The 19635-nt window shown below is 51.6% G+C and overlaps 7 protein-coding genes across 7 annotated transcripts; 2 read left to right on the top strand and 5 right to left on the bottom strand.

Moving 5' to 3' along the window:
* Positions 1 to 538: 538 nt before the first annotated feature.
* VFPPC_09058 (Bis(5'-adenosyl)-triphosphatase) lies at positions 539 to 1167 on the bottom strand (the record flags this gene model as incomplete). The annotated part of the gene is made up of 2 exons (XM_018287659.1): positions 539 to 1045; positions 1105 to 1167. 2 exons carry the CDS (start codon positions 1165 to 1167, stop codon positions 539 to 541), a joined length of 570 nt encoding a protein of 189 aa, XP_018140752.1.
* Positions 1168 to 2109: 942 nt separating this feature from the next.
* On the bottom strand, positions 2110 to 4079 carry VFPPC_09057 (tetracycline-efflux transporter; the record flags this gene model as incomplete). The annotated part of the gene is made up of 4 exons (XM_018287658.1): positions 2110 to 2228; positions 2285 to 3663; positions 3750 to 3823; positions 3879 to 4079. The coding sequence occupies 4 exons, from the start codon at positions 4077 to 4079 to the stop codon at positions 2110 to 2112; spliced, it is 1773 nt and encodes a 590-aa protein (XP_018140751.1).
* Positions 4080 to 6244: 2165 nt separating this feature from the next.
* On the top strand, positions 6245 to 8647 carry VFPPC_09056 (pre-mRNA splicing factor cef-1; the record flags this gene model as incomplete). The annotated part of the gene is made up of 2 exons (XM_018287657.1): positions 6245 to 8251; positions 8315 to 8647. The coding sequence occupies 2 exons, from the start codon at positions 6245 to 6247 to the stop codon at positions 8645 to 8647; spliced, it is 2340 nt and encodes a 779-aa protein (XP_018140749.1).
* A 198-nt stretch (positions 8648 to 8845) lies between these two features.
* On the bottom strand, positions 8846 to 10989 carry VFPPC_09055 (vacuolar basic amino acid transporter 1; the record flags this gene model as incomplete). Its single annotated transcript, XM_022428638.1, has 6 exons — positions 8846 to 8853; positions 8909 to 9552; positions 9600 to 9786; positions 9832 to 9856; positions 9903 to 10185; positions 10229 to 10989. 6 exons carry the CDS (start codon positions 10987 to 10989, stop codon positions 8846 to 8848), a joined length of 1908 nt encoding a protein of 635 aa, XP_022284213.1.
* Positions 10990 to 11818: 829 nt separating this feature from the next.
* Positions 11819 to 13685, bottom strand: VFPPC_09054 (hexokinase family protein XprF; the record flags this gene model as incomplete). The annotated part of the gene is made up of 3 exons (XM_018287655.1): positions 11819 to 13223; positions 13286 to 13303; positions 13486 to 13685. The coding sequence occupies 3 exons, from the start codon at positions 13683 to 13685 to the stop codon at positions 11819 to 11821; spliced, it is 1623 nt and encodes a 540-aa protein (XP_018140747.1).
* A 2322-nt stretch (positions 13686 to 16007) lies between these two features.
* Positions 16008 to 16824, top strand: VFPPC_16432 (gamma interferon inducible lysosomal thiol reductase (GILT); the record flags this gene model as incomplete). The annotated part of the gene is made up of 3 exons (XM_018294185.1): positions 16008 to 16238; positions 16317 to 16396; positions 16461 to 16824. 3 exons carry the CDS (start codon positions 16008 to 16010, stop codon positions 16822 to 16824), a joined length of 675 nt encoding a protein of 224 aa, XP_018140746.1.
* Positions 16825 to 16949: 125 nt separating this feature from the next.
* VFPPC_09052 (scavenger mRNA decapping enzyme) lies at positions 16950 to 17984 on the bottom strand (the record flags this gene model as incomplete). Its single annotated transcript, XM_018287654.1, has 2 exons — positions 16950 to 17869; positions 17915 to 17984. The coding sequence occupies 2 exons, from the start codon at positions 17982 to 17984 to the stop codon at positions 16950 to 16952; spliced, it is 990 nt and encodes a 329-aa protein (XP_018140745.1).
* Between the last annotated feature and the right edge of the window lie 1651 nt (positions 17985 to 19635).

Here is a 19635-nt window from a genome sequence, read left to right on the forward strand (position 1 = left end):
CCATTGACTCCTCAAAGTCTTTGTATCAAGCGAACTGAGCCATGCAAACTTCTCGCCCCATTTTCGCGAGACATGGGCATTTTGTACCAAGGGGGATAAATACTAACTGTGATACATCATCTGCTGAAATCATATGTATCCCATGAACAGTGTCATATTATGTACTGATGCGTAAGACCACACCCTGCCGAAGCCCACTGCAGCAACAAATTGGTGGCTCGGTTGCCGCGAGAGTGACAACTCATGCAGAAACAAAGTCAAATAGATAGTATAGCATGCGGTTCATGTATTCTTTTGCATGATGAAATGTCCCTCAACTCTTAGTCCACCTTCATGAAAACATCTGTCGCGTTGCCAACAGAAGATGGCATACAACAGCGCAAGGCGGTCCTTTCATACCCTACACGGACTTTTTTGTTCTATTGCAAAACACCAAACAAAACAGTAGAACATATTTCAGGCGGGAGCAAGACTCTCTTCGGCATATCCTAGACTGAATGCATCGCTAATCCTCACATGTATCCCATGCCAAAAATCGTTACTGCACGCCAAGCTCTCTAAGGATTGTTCTATATTCTCCCGCCTCTGCTTCCATCTGCTCATGAGTTCTAGCACTCCGATCCGCATCCTCAATTCGAGGCATGCTACCTGCAGGTACAGGCCGACGTTCTGTATCCCACAATGCACCACCAATATTACCATCCTCACTTGCCATCTTGGTGTAAATGACGTCCGGGCTGTCGCCAACATCACCCTTCCTACGAGGAATCACATGAACGTGTAAATGGGGAACAGTCTGACCCGAGTCTGGCCCATCCTGCACTGCGATAGTAAAACTACCCGACATCAAGTCTCCTGGCACGGGGAAGTATTTCTGCGCCAGCATTCGCTGTGTGAGTTGAACGGTGCTGAAGAGATCCGTTATTTCAACTGGAGACAACTCTGTGAGCCGTAGGTGAGACTTTAGCGGACACACGAGGACGTGCCCAGGAATCAGGGGCTTGAGATTGACGAGCGCGTACGAATGAGGTGTTGTGAGAAAGACCTGGAGCTTGCTATTAGGATCCATGCCCCGTGTTTTGAGGGCGGGGAACACGTGCGTACCTGTTTTGTGACCTCGAAGGGGCCAAACTTTATTGACATGCCTTCTGTTTTTGTAGAAGTCATGATGTTTGCCTTGCGAGCAGACGAGGAGAATGAACGGGCAACGCGAAATGAAGGTCGGAACATAGTCTGGCAGACAGACTCAATGCCTCTCGCTTGAGGATTGTGTGCTTTAAAATCAGTTTTGAATAATATATAGCCTTAGCGAAATCGAACGAAACCGAAATTCGACGTGAACGAATTCGCAGTGGCCTGAGAAGCTCTTGGCGAAGCGTTGTGCTGGGCTGGTTCGTGGTGATGTTAAGTTGGCTGGGTCTTGTCATTGGTGAAGGCGCAAGCTGCCCGCTGAGCCGACGCCTCATGAACCAGCACTGGACCACTTTAGCTGCAACAGCCCCACTCAGCCCAGGTACACATACATGTGCAGGCGCGGAGCATCAAGGAGAGTGGAAGAGCATAAATTGATTTACGACGATGTATGTCTAAGACATGCGCTACTTTTCGTCTACACTGTTAAATCTAGATGTTGAGAACCCTGTTTTCTAGGCCTGAGATTCCACTGCCGAACTTTGAACTTAACAAGGCAGGTATTCCAACATCGCTCCTTCTGCTTTAATGCTGCCTAGTGCATCTGGCCGCATGTGCCTTGAAACAAGGCAACATCAGGCAGCCTTGCGTCCAACACTGGTCTTGTCAAATACGTCTCCTCTTTATGAGGGCTGATGATCCCACTGATCACATTCTTCTATGCTAACGACGTTGGCACTTTCGTATGATGTCTATTTCATCTTGTTGATCGCTCTGACCCGTCGACCAAAGGGGTATTCTCCAACAAAAGACCATTAGGCGCCAGGCGTGTCAAGCCTTTGGCAATGGTATGTATACGTCTTTGGAGAAATTATGTACATTCTGCTCCCAAACTCCACATATATGCTAACACTGGCTTAAAGAAAACAGTATTTGGTACGCTGTGCGTAAAACGTAGCCTTCCCGGACCTTGAAATCTCAATATCGAATTTCATCCTCATCAAGCGGAAGGCTGTCAGTGGTCGTGCCAAGCGCTTGCGGTGCGTTGCCATTCAATGGCTGCCGTTCTTCTTCGTACTCATCCTCTTGCCAATGCACTATCATTGATAGTTAGCTGCTGAAGCGTTTTATTTCTCGCGTTCCAGTCACTTACCGAAAGGCGTCACTGCAAAACTGCAGAGAAGCGCCAATGAGAACAGACCAGCGAGAGCGACGAAAATTGCCTGCGGGTAGCTGCCGACTGTCGCAGCATAGATTCCATTGAATGTTACGGGCCCAATGACTCTGACTAGAGCCTGAAGCATGCCAATAGCACCGAGAACTCTACCGACTCGATCCTGGGGAACATGCTTTGTAACGACAGACTGGCTAGTTGCGCTTCCAAGGCCGCCAAACGCAGTTATCATTGCGCTGGCAATGAAAGGACCAGGAGCTCTGGCAAAGATGTATCCAACATAACCTGCGATATCCGAAATCAGCGCAGTGCGAAGAATCCATATGTCCAAGTGGTCAGCCCCGCTGTTCTTGTCCACGGGCGTAATGCCAGATTCGCGTCTTCTTCTGGCAGCTGGTCGAATGCGGAAGAAATAGTTGATGACCGGAAAGATGCCCATGAGAACGACAACTCGAACCATTGAAACTGCAGAAATGAAGCGCGAGGCTTCGGGGGTATGCCAGTCAAAGATGTACTCCGCATAAAGGATGATGACCTGGCCAGCGGCCATAGCACTTCCCATAATAATCATATCGCAAGTGGCCAAAGCCACTAGGTTGAGGCGAAGCCTTGTCGACGTCCCTCGTTCCTTGGGCCACAAAACGGAGAGAGATGCGAAGGGATTCCTGTCTCGGAGCGACGAAAACCAATGTCTGGGCAAAGCTTTGCGCTCCTCCTCCTCCTTACGATGTTTCTCGCGGGCAGCGAGTTGCTTCTTCTTCGACAACGAATCAGGAATAACGAATCCAACAAACACGATGAAGCTGAAGTGAGCCACGATGCAGACGTAGAATATCGAAATCAAGCTTCCTGTCAACTTGACGATTTCTCCACCCAGAAGTTGGCCCAATGCCAAGCCGGTGAAGAGGCAGGCATGGATATAACCAATCGCCACGGCGCGTCTGGATGGCGGCGTGCAATCACTGGTGTACGACTGGGTGAGGATGTTTCCGGCAGTGAAGGAGCCCGTCATGCCATCGAAGATGGATCCAAGGATCAGCCAACGATAATCGACAGTCTGAGGGAACTTGGCGGCCAGAATAGTTATAAGCTCGCCTAGCAAACCACCACATGATGCCAAGGCAAGCAGTCGCCGACGACCATATCTATCGGATAAGTGTCCAAGGCGAGGAGCAGCATAGGCGCTGAGCAATCCCGTACAGAAGTTCATGACCAGCATGAAGGTCGCAACATGTTTCTGTACCTCGGGATTCCTACACTGGGGGTTGTCGGTGCCGAGTTGGATGGGGCCGACTTTGAGATCCGGATGCAAATGTGTCTGGTTTGCGAAATAATGCTGACATACAAGGTCCAGTATTCTACATGACACAAATGTGCGCGGTTAGCCGCTGCAATAGCCTGCAAACAACTACGCCAGCATCTGGGGTTCCACAATATGGCTTACAAGTTCAACTTTGGCACAATCACACTCCCAAAAGCGAGGGTGAAAACCGAATATGGTGCCAGTAACCAAAATACCTACAGCCCATGTTGTTAACGGGAAATGGTCCGGTAGGGGACCGTTGACACTTACTGAAGGTCGGCGCCACCAGGGTAAACCATCGAAGTCAGCCAGACCATCCCAGCCACCATTGGTATCTTCTGTTACGGCCTCGTTCCTACTTTCTTCAACAGATGCGCCTAGGAGACGGGTCGACTCGGTGGGTTCTGCGGTGCTCAAATCCGAACCAGACCGATCATCACCGTCCAGCTTCGAACGGTTCAGTCGGGCCATTATGTTGCAAGAATAGGCTGTCGAGCCTCCGGCGGATTATTTTATTCTCGTTGAAAATATGCGAGTCGGGTTCCTCGAAGTCGCAAATGCGATCGAAATGTTGGGTGGTATGGCCAACTACCAGATCAGGTAGGCTCGTGCCTCGGTAGACTGAGATAAGTATCAAACCAAGTCTGCAAGCCCATGTCGCAGCACCACGCAAACCCGTTTAGTCGAAAGCAAGAAATTGGGGACAGAGACTACCGGTTAGGCAATTGGGCAAGGCGTGAAGAAATATAGCTTCTGGGACATGGGACTGATAGGATTGATAAGCGTGTGACATGGTGATGTGGGCTCTGGGGAACTACTGCTCCGAGGCCGAGGGAGGAGGAATGGGGACTGAAACCAGACCAGGGCAACGACCAACAAACGAGCTAAGTTGGCTAGCAAACGATGCTGGGACCAGTAAAACGGCTGGGTGGCGGTGGAGTGGTGCCGAATGGGCCATACCTGAACCAGGTGCGATGAGGTCAATGGTACTCAAAGGCTCCGAGTGCCAGACTGACACGCAAAAAGTAGGGCCAAGGGGGTACTCCACGAGAGCTATTGAACCGGGAATCGGAATTCGCTAGTTTCATTGTCCATGCCTGAAGCAGCATCTCTGCAATACTCGGGTGCTTTGACAAGGAAATGGGTGCTGTAGCCGCCTGGCACTAACTGTGACAATTACCCTGGGCACCGTAATGCGTCTCAGACTGGAAGGTCATCGTGGCCACACTGCGACTGCAAGAGAAACGTCAAGCATACGCCATTGTTGTTTCATGCATCTTGTCAGCCCAACGCCAGGATAGTTGCAGTCTTCATGACACCAAATGCCGCGCGACTTGAGCAACCAGTGCGTTGGAGCAGTTGGAAGCACAAGCGTTGTAACCAATGTCAGGCCCGAGCCAGCGCATCGCCAGCGCAGGACCGCGCGGCGGATTAATCAGCCTGGTGATAAGGTTGGTTAGAGCCGGTTTTTGGATCAACGAGGCGTTGAGATAGGCCCCAAACTCCGCGTTGCAAATCCCTGCAACCACTGAATGCTGATATCATGACTTCTGGAGTTGGGTTTGTTGGGATGGGAGATATCGTAGTCGTCGACCAAAGTCCGCCGGGCTTCGGCAGCGTCGGGTACTCTACCCCAGTTTTGTGAATGGGAACTAATGGTTTCCTTGAACTTGGGCAACACAGATGAGCCTGCATGATGGAAAATTAGAATGACGCCGGCATGATTATGCTGCTGATGTATTTTCTGGTCCGGAACTTGGTCCGGTCGCATAAGGGTTGGATGAGGCATGAGGCATGCACCAAAAACGTGGCCAGTGCCTGGCATGAACGGAGTCAATTTGATGTGTATTGGCTGCTGGAGTCCCTCACGTCTCATCGTGCACATCTCATTGTTGTTGGGCCCTGAGCATTTCGGCCTGGTGGAGGGTGCCTTTTTACATACCTAGGTAGGTATCAAACCACGTTGCACATCGTTTGCAATGTTGACCTTGGCAGAGAAGCAAGTTGTCGATTTGTACCTGATTAATCTGCCTTAAACTGAAATATGCAAGTCGTCACTAGTTGTTATTACTGAACTTTACAATCACAGAAGGGCGGCTGCTCGTTTTGAGAATTGATGATCTATGTCAAGGCATCAAGCCGTCAGCCGTTCTCCATTTTGCTTGGATGCCCACGACGGTGAGAGCATGAAGTGCGTGTTTCACCATCAATGCTTGGATTTGTGTAAAGGGCTTTATCAGGATACCGTCGGCGCTTGATTGGTGATTATTCATCTCTACAACTCTGTACTCTTTGCGGCCTCCCTTGGGTGCATTTTCAAACGACTCTGCTCCCACTGGAAGCTGGCTACCCAGTGCCAATGCCAACGCAAGTTGACATGGATGCGCCAAGTCAGCACGATCAAGCTCCATGTCCTAGAGCTCCAGAGACAGCCAACGGTTTGAGAAAACAGCCTGCCGCCCACAGTACATCCCACACACCAATCAGAGCCCGAACAGGCATGACTCAGCACCATCGTGACTAGCAGTTACCTCACCTTCAACATTTTCCATACCTCAGATCGCCAGACTTTGAGCCGCACGAGCGCAGCCCGTCCGCCACCCATCGTCGCTTCTCCGCATCCAGCATCGCCCATCATGCCGGTCGTCAAGGGAGGTGTTTGGACCAACATTGAGGATGAGATCCTCAAGGCCTCTGTCTCCAAGTATGGCCTTAACCAGTGGGCTCGCGTGTCGTCTCTGCTGGCGCGAAAGACGCCTAAGCAGTGCAAGGCACGATGGAGCGAGTGGCTGGATCCGAGCATCAAAAAGATCGAATGGAGCAAAGAGGAAGACGAAAAGCTCCTGCATCTTGCCAAAATTATGCCCACACAATGGCGGACGATAGCCCCAATTGTCGGCCGCACCGCGAATCAATGTCTCGAACGATACCAGAAGCTGCTCGATGAAGCTGAGGCTCGCGAGTCGTCGAGCTTGGGGTTGATGGGCCCCGAGGGCGGCGAGACGCAAGCACCCAGTGCCGACGACGTGCGAAGATTGCGACCTGGCGAACTCGATCCCGATCCCGAAACAAAGCCTGCTCGACCCGATACCATTGACCTCGACGAAGATGAGAAGGAAATGCTGAGTGAAGCTCGTGCTCGTTTGGCCAATACTCAAGGTAAAAAGGCGAAGAGAAAGGCCCGTGAGCGTCAGCAAGAGGAATCTCGTCGCCTCGCGACATTGCAGAAGCGCAGAGAGCTCAAGACGGCTGGTATAAACATCAAGGTGACCACGCGGAAGAAGGGCGAGATGGACTACAATGCCGATATTCCATTTGAGAAAAAGGCTGCGCCTGGATTCTACGAAACGGGTGAAGAGCAAACACGCAACGAAGCGCAGCGCAGGGCCTTTGATCCGCAGAAGCAGAATCTGGCCACGAAACGAAAGGGCGATGAAGACGAGGATGGCGACCGCAAGAGAAGAAAGAACGAGAAGGAGGGACTATCTGATTCGCAAAAAGCAGCTATCAAGGCCGGGCAGATGCAAAAGATTCGAGAGGCGGAGCAAAGCAGCAAGCGTCGACCTCTAAACCTGCCTGCGCCACAAGTCAGTGAGGGAGAGTTGGAAGAGATTATTAAAATGGGCAAGATGGGCGAGGCAGCGAATGCTGTAGCTAGGGAAAGCGACAATGATGCGACCAGGGGATTTGTCAACTCATATTCTACGCTCAACACCAGCGCGCCAATTCGAACACCAAAAGCCCCTGAGCAGGAAGACCACATCGCCAACGAGATTCGAAATATCCGTGCCCTGAACGATACGAAATCGGCGTTGCTGGGTGGTGAAAACACACCGTTGTACGAAGGCTCAGGCTCGACCGGCTTCGAGGGTATCGCGCCCAGGAAGCAAACCATGGCGACGCCGAATCCTCTTGCAACCCCATTGCGATCCGGGGCCGGTGTTGGAGCGACACCTGGCCGACCGGGACAAACGCCGATGCGAACGCCACGTGATACATTCTCATTGAACCAGGAAGACGGTATGCCGATGCCATCAGCTACACCCCGGGACTTGAGGATGCACGACCTCGCAATGCGGAATCAACTGCGATCCGGGCTTGCATCGCTGCCCAAACCCAAGGACACCGAATGGGAGTTTGAGATACCGGATGAGGAGCAAGAAGTGGTGCGAGGGGAAGGTGACCTGGAGGAGGATGCTGCAGAGCGTGATCGTAGAGAGCAGGCGAGACGTGCTGCTGAAGAGGAATTAGAACGGAGACGAAGGACTCAAGTCATGCAGAAAGACCTGCCGAGGCCCCTGGTTGTCGATTTGACAAGCATGCTCAAGAAAGCTGACAGCATTCAAAACGCGGCGGAAGCACTAATCGCCAGGGAGACGGCATTACTCATGGCCCATGACGCAGCACGATACCCCTTGCCTGGCTCTCAAGTCAGAGGCACCCACCGGTCTATTGATCGATTCGACGACGACGCTCTTGCAGACGCTCGCCTCCTAATTCTGGCCGAGACTAAACCGCGTCCCAAGTTTGACGAAATCCAAACTTTCTTTGAGAGTCGAGCAAAGAACTCGATGTTGTTGGGATTGGGGTGCTATAACGACGGTGAGGCAGAACAAGAGGCAGCAATGCGGGCTGCATTTGACGTAAGTTGCACCACTGGTATCACGACACGGCGGTCTTTGATTCAGAATTCTAACATTTCGCAGGCTGTTCAAGATTCAATCATGGCTTCAGCAGAGCAGGGAGCCAAACTAGAGAAGAAGCTGGCTCTTCATCTCGGCGGATACCAAAAACGACAAAAGATGCTCAAGGATAAGGTCAACGACGCCTCGGAGGCCCTGGAAAGGGCCAGGAACGCACTCAGCGGATTCAAGACGCTGGCCATTTCAGAAGACGTGGCGATTGACCGACGGTTGGAGGCTCTGAGAGAGGAGGTCATGTATGTTACGAAGCGAGAGAGAGAGGCACAGGAAGAGTATAGAAAGGCGAGGGATGAGTTGTCTGCTTTAAGGGCAGATGGCAGAAATGGATATCATTAGGAAGGCTTGTGTAATATGGGCATTTGCATAAGGGACTAGGTTGGTTCATATGTATCAAGGCAAACTAGAATAAATAGGCTGGTCTGCCGGTATTGTAATTTTATATGCAAATACGCCAAATGTTGCTCACTCATGCATCCATCGCCCATCGTATATGCCAGAAACTACCAGGGTATGCAATATCCCAAAATCAATGCCTCAATGTCCTTCTTCCCATGCATTAACACATCTCATCCCCAGAAACAGCACAATCTCACTCACCACTCTTCCTGACCTTCCTAGCAGGCAACCTCTTCAACCGCACAGGAACCACAATAGCCACCGACACAACAGCCAGCACAACACAAAGCCCAAACGTCAACCGCAACGACGCCTCATACGCCCTAATCACCTGCTCCCTATACGGCTCCTCCAGCCGCACAACCGCCTCCACCGAGGCCCTCACCTCCCGTATAACGCTATCCTTCCTATCCCCGCTCACAAACTCATCCAGATACACCACCAGCGCGTTCTGCACGCACAAACTACTCACCGCCACGCCGAGCACCATGCCCAGACTCCGCCAGAGGATAAGCGTGCTCGACACGACGGCCTGCTCGGACTGCGGCGACGAAGCGAGGATGGCCATGAACGTCCCTGGGAACTGGAACCCGCCGCCGATACTGGACGGCAACAGGGTGAGGAAGTACGCCAGGGCGGGCAGACCGCGGCGCAGGGAGAAGAGACAGATGGTGCCGAGGACGTAGAGCGTCGTGCCGCAGACGAGGGGCCATTTGAGGCGGCGGGTCCATGTGATGGCGAAGCCGGTGAGGGCGCCGAAGAAGGACGATATGAGGGTTGGGATGACGAGGCGGAGGCCGGAGTCGGTGGCGGACATGAGGAGCACGGCTTGGAAGTAGAGCGGGCTAAGGGTGTTAGTATATATGGAGATAGAGGGGGTTAGAGGACGTACATGTTGAAGAAGATGGCGTTGGAGAGTAAAGCGGCGATGGAGTTTGAGAAGATGAGGTTTGCGCGGGGGGATTGCTGGATCAGGCGCAGGGGCATGATGGGCTTGAGGACGCGGGACTCGACCCATATGAAGGTTGGGAAGCAGACTGCGAATATGGCAAGCGAGGTGATGACGAAGGGATGGGACCCTAGCTTTGTTAGCTATGCGGACAATGATGGCTTCGTGTACTTACATGGTATGACGTTGCCGCCGAGGTTCTGCACAGTTAGTATATAACAACCAGTTTCTAGAGTAAAGACTCACCAATCCAAGTATAAGAAACGAAACAGAAAGAGTCAACAACAACGACCCCCTGGCATCAAACTCCCTAACCGCCTGCATAACCGTCTTCCTCTCGCCCATGACGCCCAAATCATCAGGTATAGCAACCCACGACACACAAAGACACAACACCAACGGCGGAATCTGCACGCCAAACTCCCACCTCCAACCCAGAGCCTCAGCCATGGCGCCCCCCAACGCAGCACCAAGCGCCGAGCCAACCCCATACACAATATTCATATACGACTGGTACGCGCCTCGTCGTCTACAAAGTCAGCAACGAACCCACAGAAGCAAGAGTAACATACTCAATGGGCACCAAATCACTGGTAATTATACTCCCCAGCGTCATGCTCCCACCCGCGCCGAGACCGCAAAACGCCCTCGCAGCGATGAAGCCCTCGATGCTATCTGCCAGCGCACACCACAGCGTAGCCAGGCCAAACACGACGAGCGACCCCAGGAACAGGGGCTTCCGGCCAACCGCGTCGGAGAGCCGGCCCAGGAGCGGCTGGAAGGCCGTGGAGGTGAGGAGGAAGGCGGTGGACAGCCAGGAGGCGGAGTTCGCGGCGCCGAAGTAGCTCGTGATGACGGGGTGGGAGCTCGCCATGATGGTGCCGTCGAAGCAGCCTATGAATTGGACGGCGAGGATCTGCGAGAAGATGTACCAGAAGCGGGAGGGGGAAGTGCCGTTTAGGAAGAGGATGGGGTCGGAGTCGCTGAGGAGGGAGGTGGATGAGAGGGCTGCGGAGGATGTTCGTGGCCGGAGGAGTGGTGAGCGTTCTGAGGGTGCGGCTTCGTGTATCACGGCTTGTTCGTCGTCGTGAATTGGGATGTGGGATTGATTAGATGTGACGGGCCGGAGCATAGCCAGATCAGCTGGCTCTGGCTCAAGGACGGGACCAGAGGTTGGAAGTGACCGAGATAGTAAGTCTATGTCTGGTGCGTCATTGTCCGTGAAGTAGTCATTGTTGAGGGAGTCGCCGTGAATAACTCGGCGCTCCGGCGTGGGCACGGGCACGACGCCGGAGGTGGATGCGGATGCCGCGCCGTGATGTGAGGCCGGCATTCTGGTCTCAAGTCTTTGTGACTAGGAAAATCTTAAGGCCCGTCTACCCTTGGACTTGGAGAATGTTCACGTTCCTTTCAACGGTTGAGCTGTACCGGAGAACAGATGAGGTCTTCGGACCCTGTCTGAAGGAAGACGGATTTGACGTTGGTGGATGCGAAGACGCAATTTATCCCCGGTCCGGACTATGGAGACTTTGCCGTGAACAAACCAACCAACTGGTTTTAGTATCAAGTGTCTAGCCCGCTTCAACGTTCCACAATATAAAAGCTGAATATGCACTTGTCACCTGCTTATATATTTAACCATCCTAGAAGGAGTAGTCATCGGTGGCTCTGCAGACTCATCCAACTTTTCAAAGTCCTACATATACTGTCTGCTTCGTGCATCATACACCTCCTCTGCTCCCCCACCATCGCCCGAATGTCGGCCAACTTCAACGCATGTCTCACAAGCCGGCCTGACTCACCAATCAGAGCAAAGTTTCAAAATAGACCAAGTCATCACTTGCATTTATGGAATGACTGCTCCGTCCCCGCGCCTCTGTCTAAACTTGTTCGTATTTACCAACTACCTACCTAGGTAGCATTCGTTTATTAAAGGGTATAAATTCTGCCACTCCGGTTGGGCAATTCATCCATCCCGAGACACGGTCTCTGCCTGCCCCTCACTTCCCATCTTGAGCGGCTGATTTGCAGCACTCATCCTCTGTTCCCCAAGTCCAAGGCTTGTGTCATATGCGCTTTTACTAATAGAAACTGTTGCTCAGTAGCCGAAATTCCTGAGTTCCATGCATTTACTGCCTGCTCCGGGAGTTCACTTCCTTCCTTCAAGTTTGGGACGTTTGGCTGGAAAGTGCTGCAGCAACCAAAATGCCAGCCCCAGTAATGCCCCCGTCATGACATGGACTCATGGTGACTCGAAGTGGTGAGTCCTTGCCAAATCTCCTATTCACCAGTTGATTCACGAAATTCTGGCAGTCCACTAGATAGTCCTGAAAGTGAACAATGCAGCCTCCCGTATAACCTACCCCCAACTCACGAATTTCTGATTGTGGCAATGGGGACGACCCGTCGACAGGAAGTGCCTCCCCTAATGTGAGCAACGCCATAATGGCTGCAGCTATAATTCCCGCCGCGCGCACTTCGATAGCCTTAGCAATACGATACAAGGCCTCCGCATGATGCTCGTTCCAAAGGAAGGAGGAATCCGGAGACTCTGGAAACTCGCTCCGTAAAACCGATAATAGAGTGGTAGGCTGTAACGGCTTGAAATGGCTCAAAAATGTTGTCGACAGGCTCTCCTGCGCCAAAATCTTTTGTGGCAAAAGTGCCCTGTTGATGTTGAGTGTGCTGGTCATGTAGTCAAGTAGCATGATACGCCCCAGCTCTCCCAGGTATCGCCCTGCAGTCATGTACTCGAGAGGCTGGAAGCCAGGCTTCTCATTTTGCGCGCTCAACTCGTCGTCCCACCTGTTAATCAACCCAAGCTCGCGCATCGGTGGTGCCGTTCCGTTGATACTCCATTCCGTGTTAACTGCGATCTTCGCATCATCTACCTTCTCGCCAGGCAAAAGATTGACATTTTTCGGTCGTTTGTCCGGATGGAGGAGGCTCAGCTTCACAGGAATGGTAGCATTGCTCCCAGTGCCCAGTATCAGGCCCATAGTCGCACGACGGTGAACCACTCCGTCATAGTTGAAAATGAAGGATATTAGCGTGGCCACGGAGTCATTGGCAACGGCTGCAATGTAGATGGGCGGTGCGTCGGCGCCCCTGTGCTTATCATATGCCGCTTTGAGACGATCCCCTAGATCAACATTAGGCGGTATGGCAAAGCCTTTCCCCATGGATGTAATAGTCGCCTTTTCGAGCGACGGTTGTTCTACTGGAAAACTAAATGTGATTCCGAGAGGCAGTGGCGCATCGCCGGGGAGGTTGAATGCCTTGCTTCCTTCTTCAACAACCTCGGCAATGCACTTCCCGATCCAAAGGAATAGGCTATCAGCATTATCATTTTTCAGATGATTCGAAATCGGCCACGACTTTTCCAAGTGTCGTTGGAGGCGACCAGAGGGCGATTTCGGAGTAGAATGGCCATTTGTGCTGTTGCCGTTTAGACCATTCGTGCCACTGTGTCCATTACCATTCGTCGCAACTCCATTGCTATCATCAGACTTGACGGATTCATCCGTGAGCAATTCCACGAATCCGACTCTCAAGTTGGTTCCCCCGCTGGGTTGAGGTTAGCATAATGAGAAGACCATCTCTCCCTGTTTTGATTTATGTAAGCTTACATGTCAATCGCAAGATGCCTGTATACATACGTGTTAGCGAAAGAGTCATATACATATGGAGGACTACTCGATTTTAGGAGTGAGGTGTTAATATCGGTCGTTCATGTGACCGCATGAAGAGACTCGCGCGGCCACAGCCGCACAGCACCATGAGTGAGGAAATAACATTGGGTACAATGCATATGGAAAGCTTCACTTACCGTCCGTGGCCATGATCTGCGACTGGCCGCAAAATAGACTCCGAGATGGGAGTTGGTAAGAACTGGTCCAGAGACTCCGCAGAAAGGTGGATGAAGTTTTGCAGAAACTTCTCTGACAGCAGGTGGCATTTCTCGATGTCAATGGTCATGGGCTGAAGGAAGGCGTCAAGTTGAGCCAATTGCTCAGTCGTCGAGCCCATGATGATGTCGACGAGTGATATCCGGTCTGGTCTGTTGGTCGACAATAAGGGTAGCGCAGTTGAAGGCAGGTGCCACCCAAAGCTGCGATGGAGGAAAGGGAAGTGACGAGATTGGAGGTGCGAGTCTCGTTCTGAGTCGTTCAATGGCAGCAGCAACCGAGCTTCATATTCACTGAGCTGTTTTTGCAACGTCCAACTTTTGACCAAAAACCCCGGAACACGTTATGGTTCGACCAACAAAGATCGAAGAGCGAGCGATCGAATATTAATACTAGCCTGAAAGGAGAAATTCCCATGCTCCTTATTGAGATGGGTGGTGACAAGGCCACGCCACAAAGTTGCACCCGTGTCAGAGCCCTGTGGTGGCCCCATCAAGGCAGGCGTGCACACACCAAACTAGAGCAGACTGGAGCAGACTGGACATTCATCAACTTTAGGCACTCACCAGCAAATCTTCACCACGCTTCACCACTATCGCCGGACACCAACCCTCTTCAAAGCCACCAACGACACGCGGAGTTGAGCTTGGGTGGTGGCCGAACACGCCAGGACCCCTGTGGACGATCCGCCAACAATGCGGGGCTTGGAGAAACAAGCTGGGGCCAGCATGGACCAGGAGCTCCAAACACCAGCAAAGACTGAGCAACTGATTCATTGAAGTCAAGAACTGGGCCACTGGAGAGGGGCAGAAAAGGGCCTAAGTTGTCGATGCAACGTGGGACCAGCACAAAATGGAAGCCTGGAAGAATCATGGATGGCCCGGAGGTCATTTGACCCCCGCATATCTCATCGTCGTGCTTCACTTGCTAAGGACTTTTTGTCTTGTCAACTGCCCAATGGAAGCGACCTGTACGGAGGTGCTGCAGTTATGCGCTTGGCAGAAGGTCCTTGCCATACGGAGTACTCCATACACAATGACAAGAAGGACAGCCGGGATGGCGTGCAGCTTACAGGCAGCCAATTATTGCGCCTGCAGTGATATTATCAAGGCTAATAAGACTGACCTCATCACCCGATTTGTTACGTATCTGGTTTCCGGCACATGCCCATTGGTGGGCAAAAGTCTTGAGGTAAAGGTCGGCATTGATGAGCTTGACGATCAGCTCGCTCAAATCCATGCCGAAAATACAGAGTACAACACAACATAATACAAGCTCTGTTGGGTTGAATGTCTTGAACACATACACCGGCTATATTTGAGGGCGTCACCACGGGGTGATTGCCGCGGCTAGAACACTCGCCCGGCTATTATTAGAGCTGGTACCACGATCAAATCATCCAGCACCAGCGCACATTCTCCTTTGGCAGAGGAAAGTCGTCTACCGCCAAAGGCACATGCACACATCTTTAGAAATACTGATGCACCGTGTGAGATGTGTGCACGTTTCAGAATTAGATCGAACAGCCCACCCATAATTTTAAGCTTTACTTCATGACATATATACTTTTCCCGAAACAAGATCATCAGCTGCGTCCCTCGACGAGTCCAACATCCTACACTCCTCGCTACCGACGAGAAGAATCTCGCATCCCTCTTTCAAACGTCGCATAATCGAACGTAAAGGGCTACAGAACGGTCAGGTAGCCAGAAGGATCGATGCTAGGGTATTACAGTGGGGGGGTCAGAAGTATTTGAACAGGGAAAGGTATCGCATATCTCGTTGTGTGCTGAGGCATATTGAGCTGTGTTAGTGTATACTTGCATATGTTCAAATACATTGGACCACAGACTGTAAGTGAAATGCCTAGATATACAACGAGTCTTATATTACGGCAATTACCGGCGTCGAGGACATTGATATCCGACGGGCGATTTCAGGCTGAAGCCGCAGGCCACGAGCTCGGTGTATGACCCGGCGCCAGTCAAGGGTCAGGTTGACTTGCAGCAGAAGGCTAACCAGACAAGAGTTGGCTGTTTCAACGCTCCATGAGCCGGGCCTCCGCTCCCAACCAGACCCCACACATCCAGGATCACAGCCATTCCAGCCAAAAGCACGCAAGGCACATGCCACCAGAAGCTCGTCTAACCACTTGACCTCTGGCCCGTTGCGCTGTCGCACCAGACCTTCAATCACCCGACCTTGAGCCATCGCCCCAACCCACTTGCTCATTGCAGTAGGTAGTATCCGCCTATACGACTAAGAGCTTCTTGCTGTCCAACGATACGAGCCTGCAACAACATCGCCCGCCATCATACGACGACATACCTGGTTAACACAAACCCCATAAGCAGTCGGCAAGGCTTGCGAGAGCGACAAGGCGCACATTCTTGGCGACCTGGTCGGAATAGATAGAACGGAGAAGGCATCCAGCGTTTCAACCATGGATGAGAAGCAACAACTGGCACAGGGCATTCCTAGCCAGAGTCCACGTCGCTCATCGCCCATGTCACCACTATCCCGTCTTCGCAGATTTCTGCTTCCAGTTTTGGCCTTTTTCTTGCTGCTCCGCGGCATCTATGACATCTCGTACCGACACACCTTCGCAGGGCTAGGAGTTAGGCATCTCGTGCCTCTGGAGGCACACATTATCAGCAAATGCCCAGATACCAGAGTACGTGCACCTGCCTGCTTGCAGACGAGAGTACTATACCACGTGTGCGCTCAGTTATTAATAATGATGATTGAACAGGATGCCATGAGGGAGCTGATCCTTCCCGTTATGCAGCGGGTCTACGACAAGGTTGATTTTAAGCTCAACTATATCGGAACGTAAGAACGGCCCAGAAGTGACAGATGCGATGGATGTTGGATACTAATTTTCGCGGAACAACAGTCCCACGGCAAACGACGGCGTCGAGTGCAAACATGGACCTTCCGAATGCATGGGAAACATCATCGAGCTCTGCGCTCGCGAACTCTACCCGGACCCGAAGATAAACCTCGGTTTCATCATGTGCCTGACCAAGGACTACAAGCATATTCCCGAGCGGGCTCTCGTCGAAGACTGTGCCTTGGAGCACGCCATCGATATCAAAGCCATCAACGAGTGCGCTACCAGAGATGACGGTGCTTATGGCATGGATCTGTTGCGGCACAGCATCCAGCGGACATCTGATGTATGTACTTCTACGCGTGACAAAACGCTGTCAATTTTTGGGGGGGTTTTCGGTATTCACGACAGTCGAGGATCTGGCTAACCGGGCCTAGGCCAATGTTACCTACAGCTGCACGATCCGACTCAACGAGGAAGTTTACTGTATCCGAGACGACGGTGAATGGAAAGACTGTCCCCACGGAGCGGGCGTAAACGACCTCGTTATCGCTATTGAGAAGCTCTACCGCTCTTCTTAATCGGCTCATACACCTCTGTCCACAATTCACTAGCCTCGCCGAGCGTATACGTCATGGACACGGCCTCCATACCCGCCTCATCATCACCAGCCATAACTTTGAGCGTCTCAATAATGCTATCCAGCCCGACCGCCTTCCCCGTGGCCTGAGTAGTACCAGCCTCGAGCGCCACATGCACAATGTGGATGTGAAAGTGGTAGTACGTTGGCTGGTAGTGGACATACAGCTTCAGTTGGTCTGGTTCAATGGCCGGATACGTCTTGACCGTAGCCGAAACCACCTTGTCCTTCATGTGCCGCAGCCAGGGGATGTGCTTCTTCCTCAAGTCTCTCAGGGACCAGATATCCCGCCGCTCCACAATCGCCAGCAAGTGCAGTGCATCCAGCGTGCTGCGGTCCCAATTGAGGTCGGGCAGCAGGAGAAAGCCCTCATCGCCCGCCTCGCCGAGTTTGGTTCTATAAATAACGTCCTCTACTTCTGTTCGGCCCTCGATAATGTTGAATACCCAATTTAGCCTTCCTTGGTCTCGTTTGCTCTGCATGTATGGTCTAATTTTGTCTTTATATATCTCTGGCGTTTCCGTAACGAATCGAACATGCTGCTTGCTGTACTTTTTAACATGTGACTCTGTGCATGGATAAATCAAGTTTATTTTTAAATCGGCGAAGAAGCCTGCTTTTTCTTGCTGGGACTGCCCTTCGTCGTCGCTGCCTGTCCGAGCCATGCTCCAGCTGTATATGTCATTGGCGCCCAGGTTCTTCAGCTTGGCGAGCGACGAGGGGATTCGACCTAGGTAGTTGTCTGATGTAGGGAAGGGTGCGCGCTCGAGAATCAGGAGAGCGGGTTCGTTGTCGATGGTGCCGTACATGGATGTCCGTCGACCTGCTTGATCTACTGCTAGTTAGCGATGTCACTTTGGACTGGGAAGACAAATACCTTGGTTGAGAACCCGCTCCAGTTGGAATTTGGGCACCAGCCGCTCTGCCCTGGCGTTGAGGTCCGTCATGGTAGGCTATGAAGGGGTAGAGGGTTCGTGTGTGAATCCTTGGGGAAGCAGATGAGTGCTAGGACTGGCAGAGCGACGTTTCTCGAGAGCGGTCAAGGTGATCAAGGCGATGGTTTCGTTTGTTGGTGGTTGTGAACTTGCATGTGTGCCCCTCCAGCCCCACTGTCACTGCCCACGGCGCAATGTATGTCCCAATTTGGCGGGACAAATGCGGCAGAGCTTCAAGCGAGCTGTAAGTCCTAGGCTCCTGGTCGGCGGCCTGACTTGCAGCATGGATGTCATTGTCTGCAGTCATGTACTGTACATCTGTGCGTGGGGATATTACGTGTAATATTGTGTGGTGTAGTGGCGTGATTTCTTTGATGGGTAGTGTTGGTTGGGAGGCATCGGCATGATCTCAGTGTTGTGGTGTTGGTTGATCAAACTGCGATGAGGTTTTACTTTGAAGTTGGAGTTGATATGGAAGGGAAAAGATGTTGGATATCATTTTGGTCTTGAGGATATCCGGGTTGGTGAGAAGAATATTGGGGTATTTTGAAAGTCAACGCTTGCAGTTTAGGGGTGTATACATCGGAAAGTACTCACTTAAGTAGCTACTTAAGTAATTACCTACTTACCTACCTAGGTAGTTACTAGTAGTTAGGTATGCCAGTTATAAAACATGCAATAGAGTCAATAGTACAACTTAGACTCAACTTGCAGCAACATTTAACTTCTTGAAATTGTGAATATCAGCTCACTCGCCTCACAACGTATAAGAAACACACAACTCCAAAACAAAGCACCAAAGTTTACCACCTATATGCGAGTCCCCATCCTTATCCCCAAGCGCGTTATCGTAAATTCAGATGAGACATCACCACGGACACACCCACCCAACACCACAGTCCATTGGATCCTCATCACCCAACCACCTTGGACCGTGCTCCCATGAATAGCATTGTTCACATTGGCTAAGGGGGGTTTGAGGCAAGAATCAGCACTCAAGTGAGTAGTCACATAACGGGGTTGAAGGATTTACCTAGCGGATGACATGACGAAATAGAAGAATCTTGGCTGCAGAATAGTAATCTAGTAGCCCTAGCAGGCATTTCAACGGCTAGATAACGAACTAGACGCAAGTGCTATTCCTTAGACAAAGCTTGGCATGACCATCTAGTTTGTCTTCCTGTAATGATTAGTGAAAGAGTGTAGTATATGCGTTGGTCCGTATAAGTGCATAACAAAACTCCCACCGGACCAACTCAACTCCAAACCTATTCCCTTTTTCCATGGAAAACGCAGTTCATTGACAGTCCGACCCATTATGCATCCGTACATGCAAAATGTCGAATCGGTTCCTGTTTTCGCTGCCCTGGCCGTACTAACCACCTCTCTCGCGCAGTACTCTTACTCTCGAAGCGCAGAACTATCATCAGAGTTACTGGCGTGGGCATTCCTCCCGTTTATAGTGTTCGTCAGAAACAATGACGGTACCTTGTCACCGTCGCGTCTATTCGCAAAGTCGTATGGCGAGTCCCTGGCGCTAGTTGCTTGCGATTTGTATCGCTATCACTTCTTTCTTCAAGGCTGAAGTGGGAGTTATTGCCTTTTTAGTAAGTTACTTTAGAAAATATGCTTGTCTGGTTATTAACGGAATAGCCGCTTGCAA

The sequence above is a fragment of the Pochonia chlamydosporia genome, chromosome 6 (genome assembly GCF_001653235.2).
Source record: "Pochonia chlamydosporia 170 chromosome 6, whole genome shotgun sequence".
In the NCBI taxonomy this organism is placed as follows: Eukaryota; Fungi; Ascomycota; class Sordariomycetes; order Hypocreales; family Clavicipitaceae; genus Pochonia; species Pochonia chlamydosporia.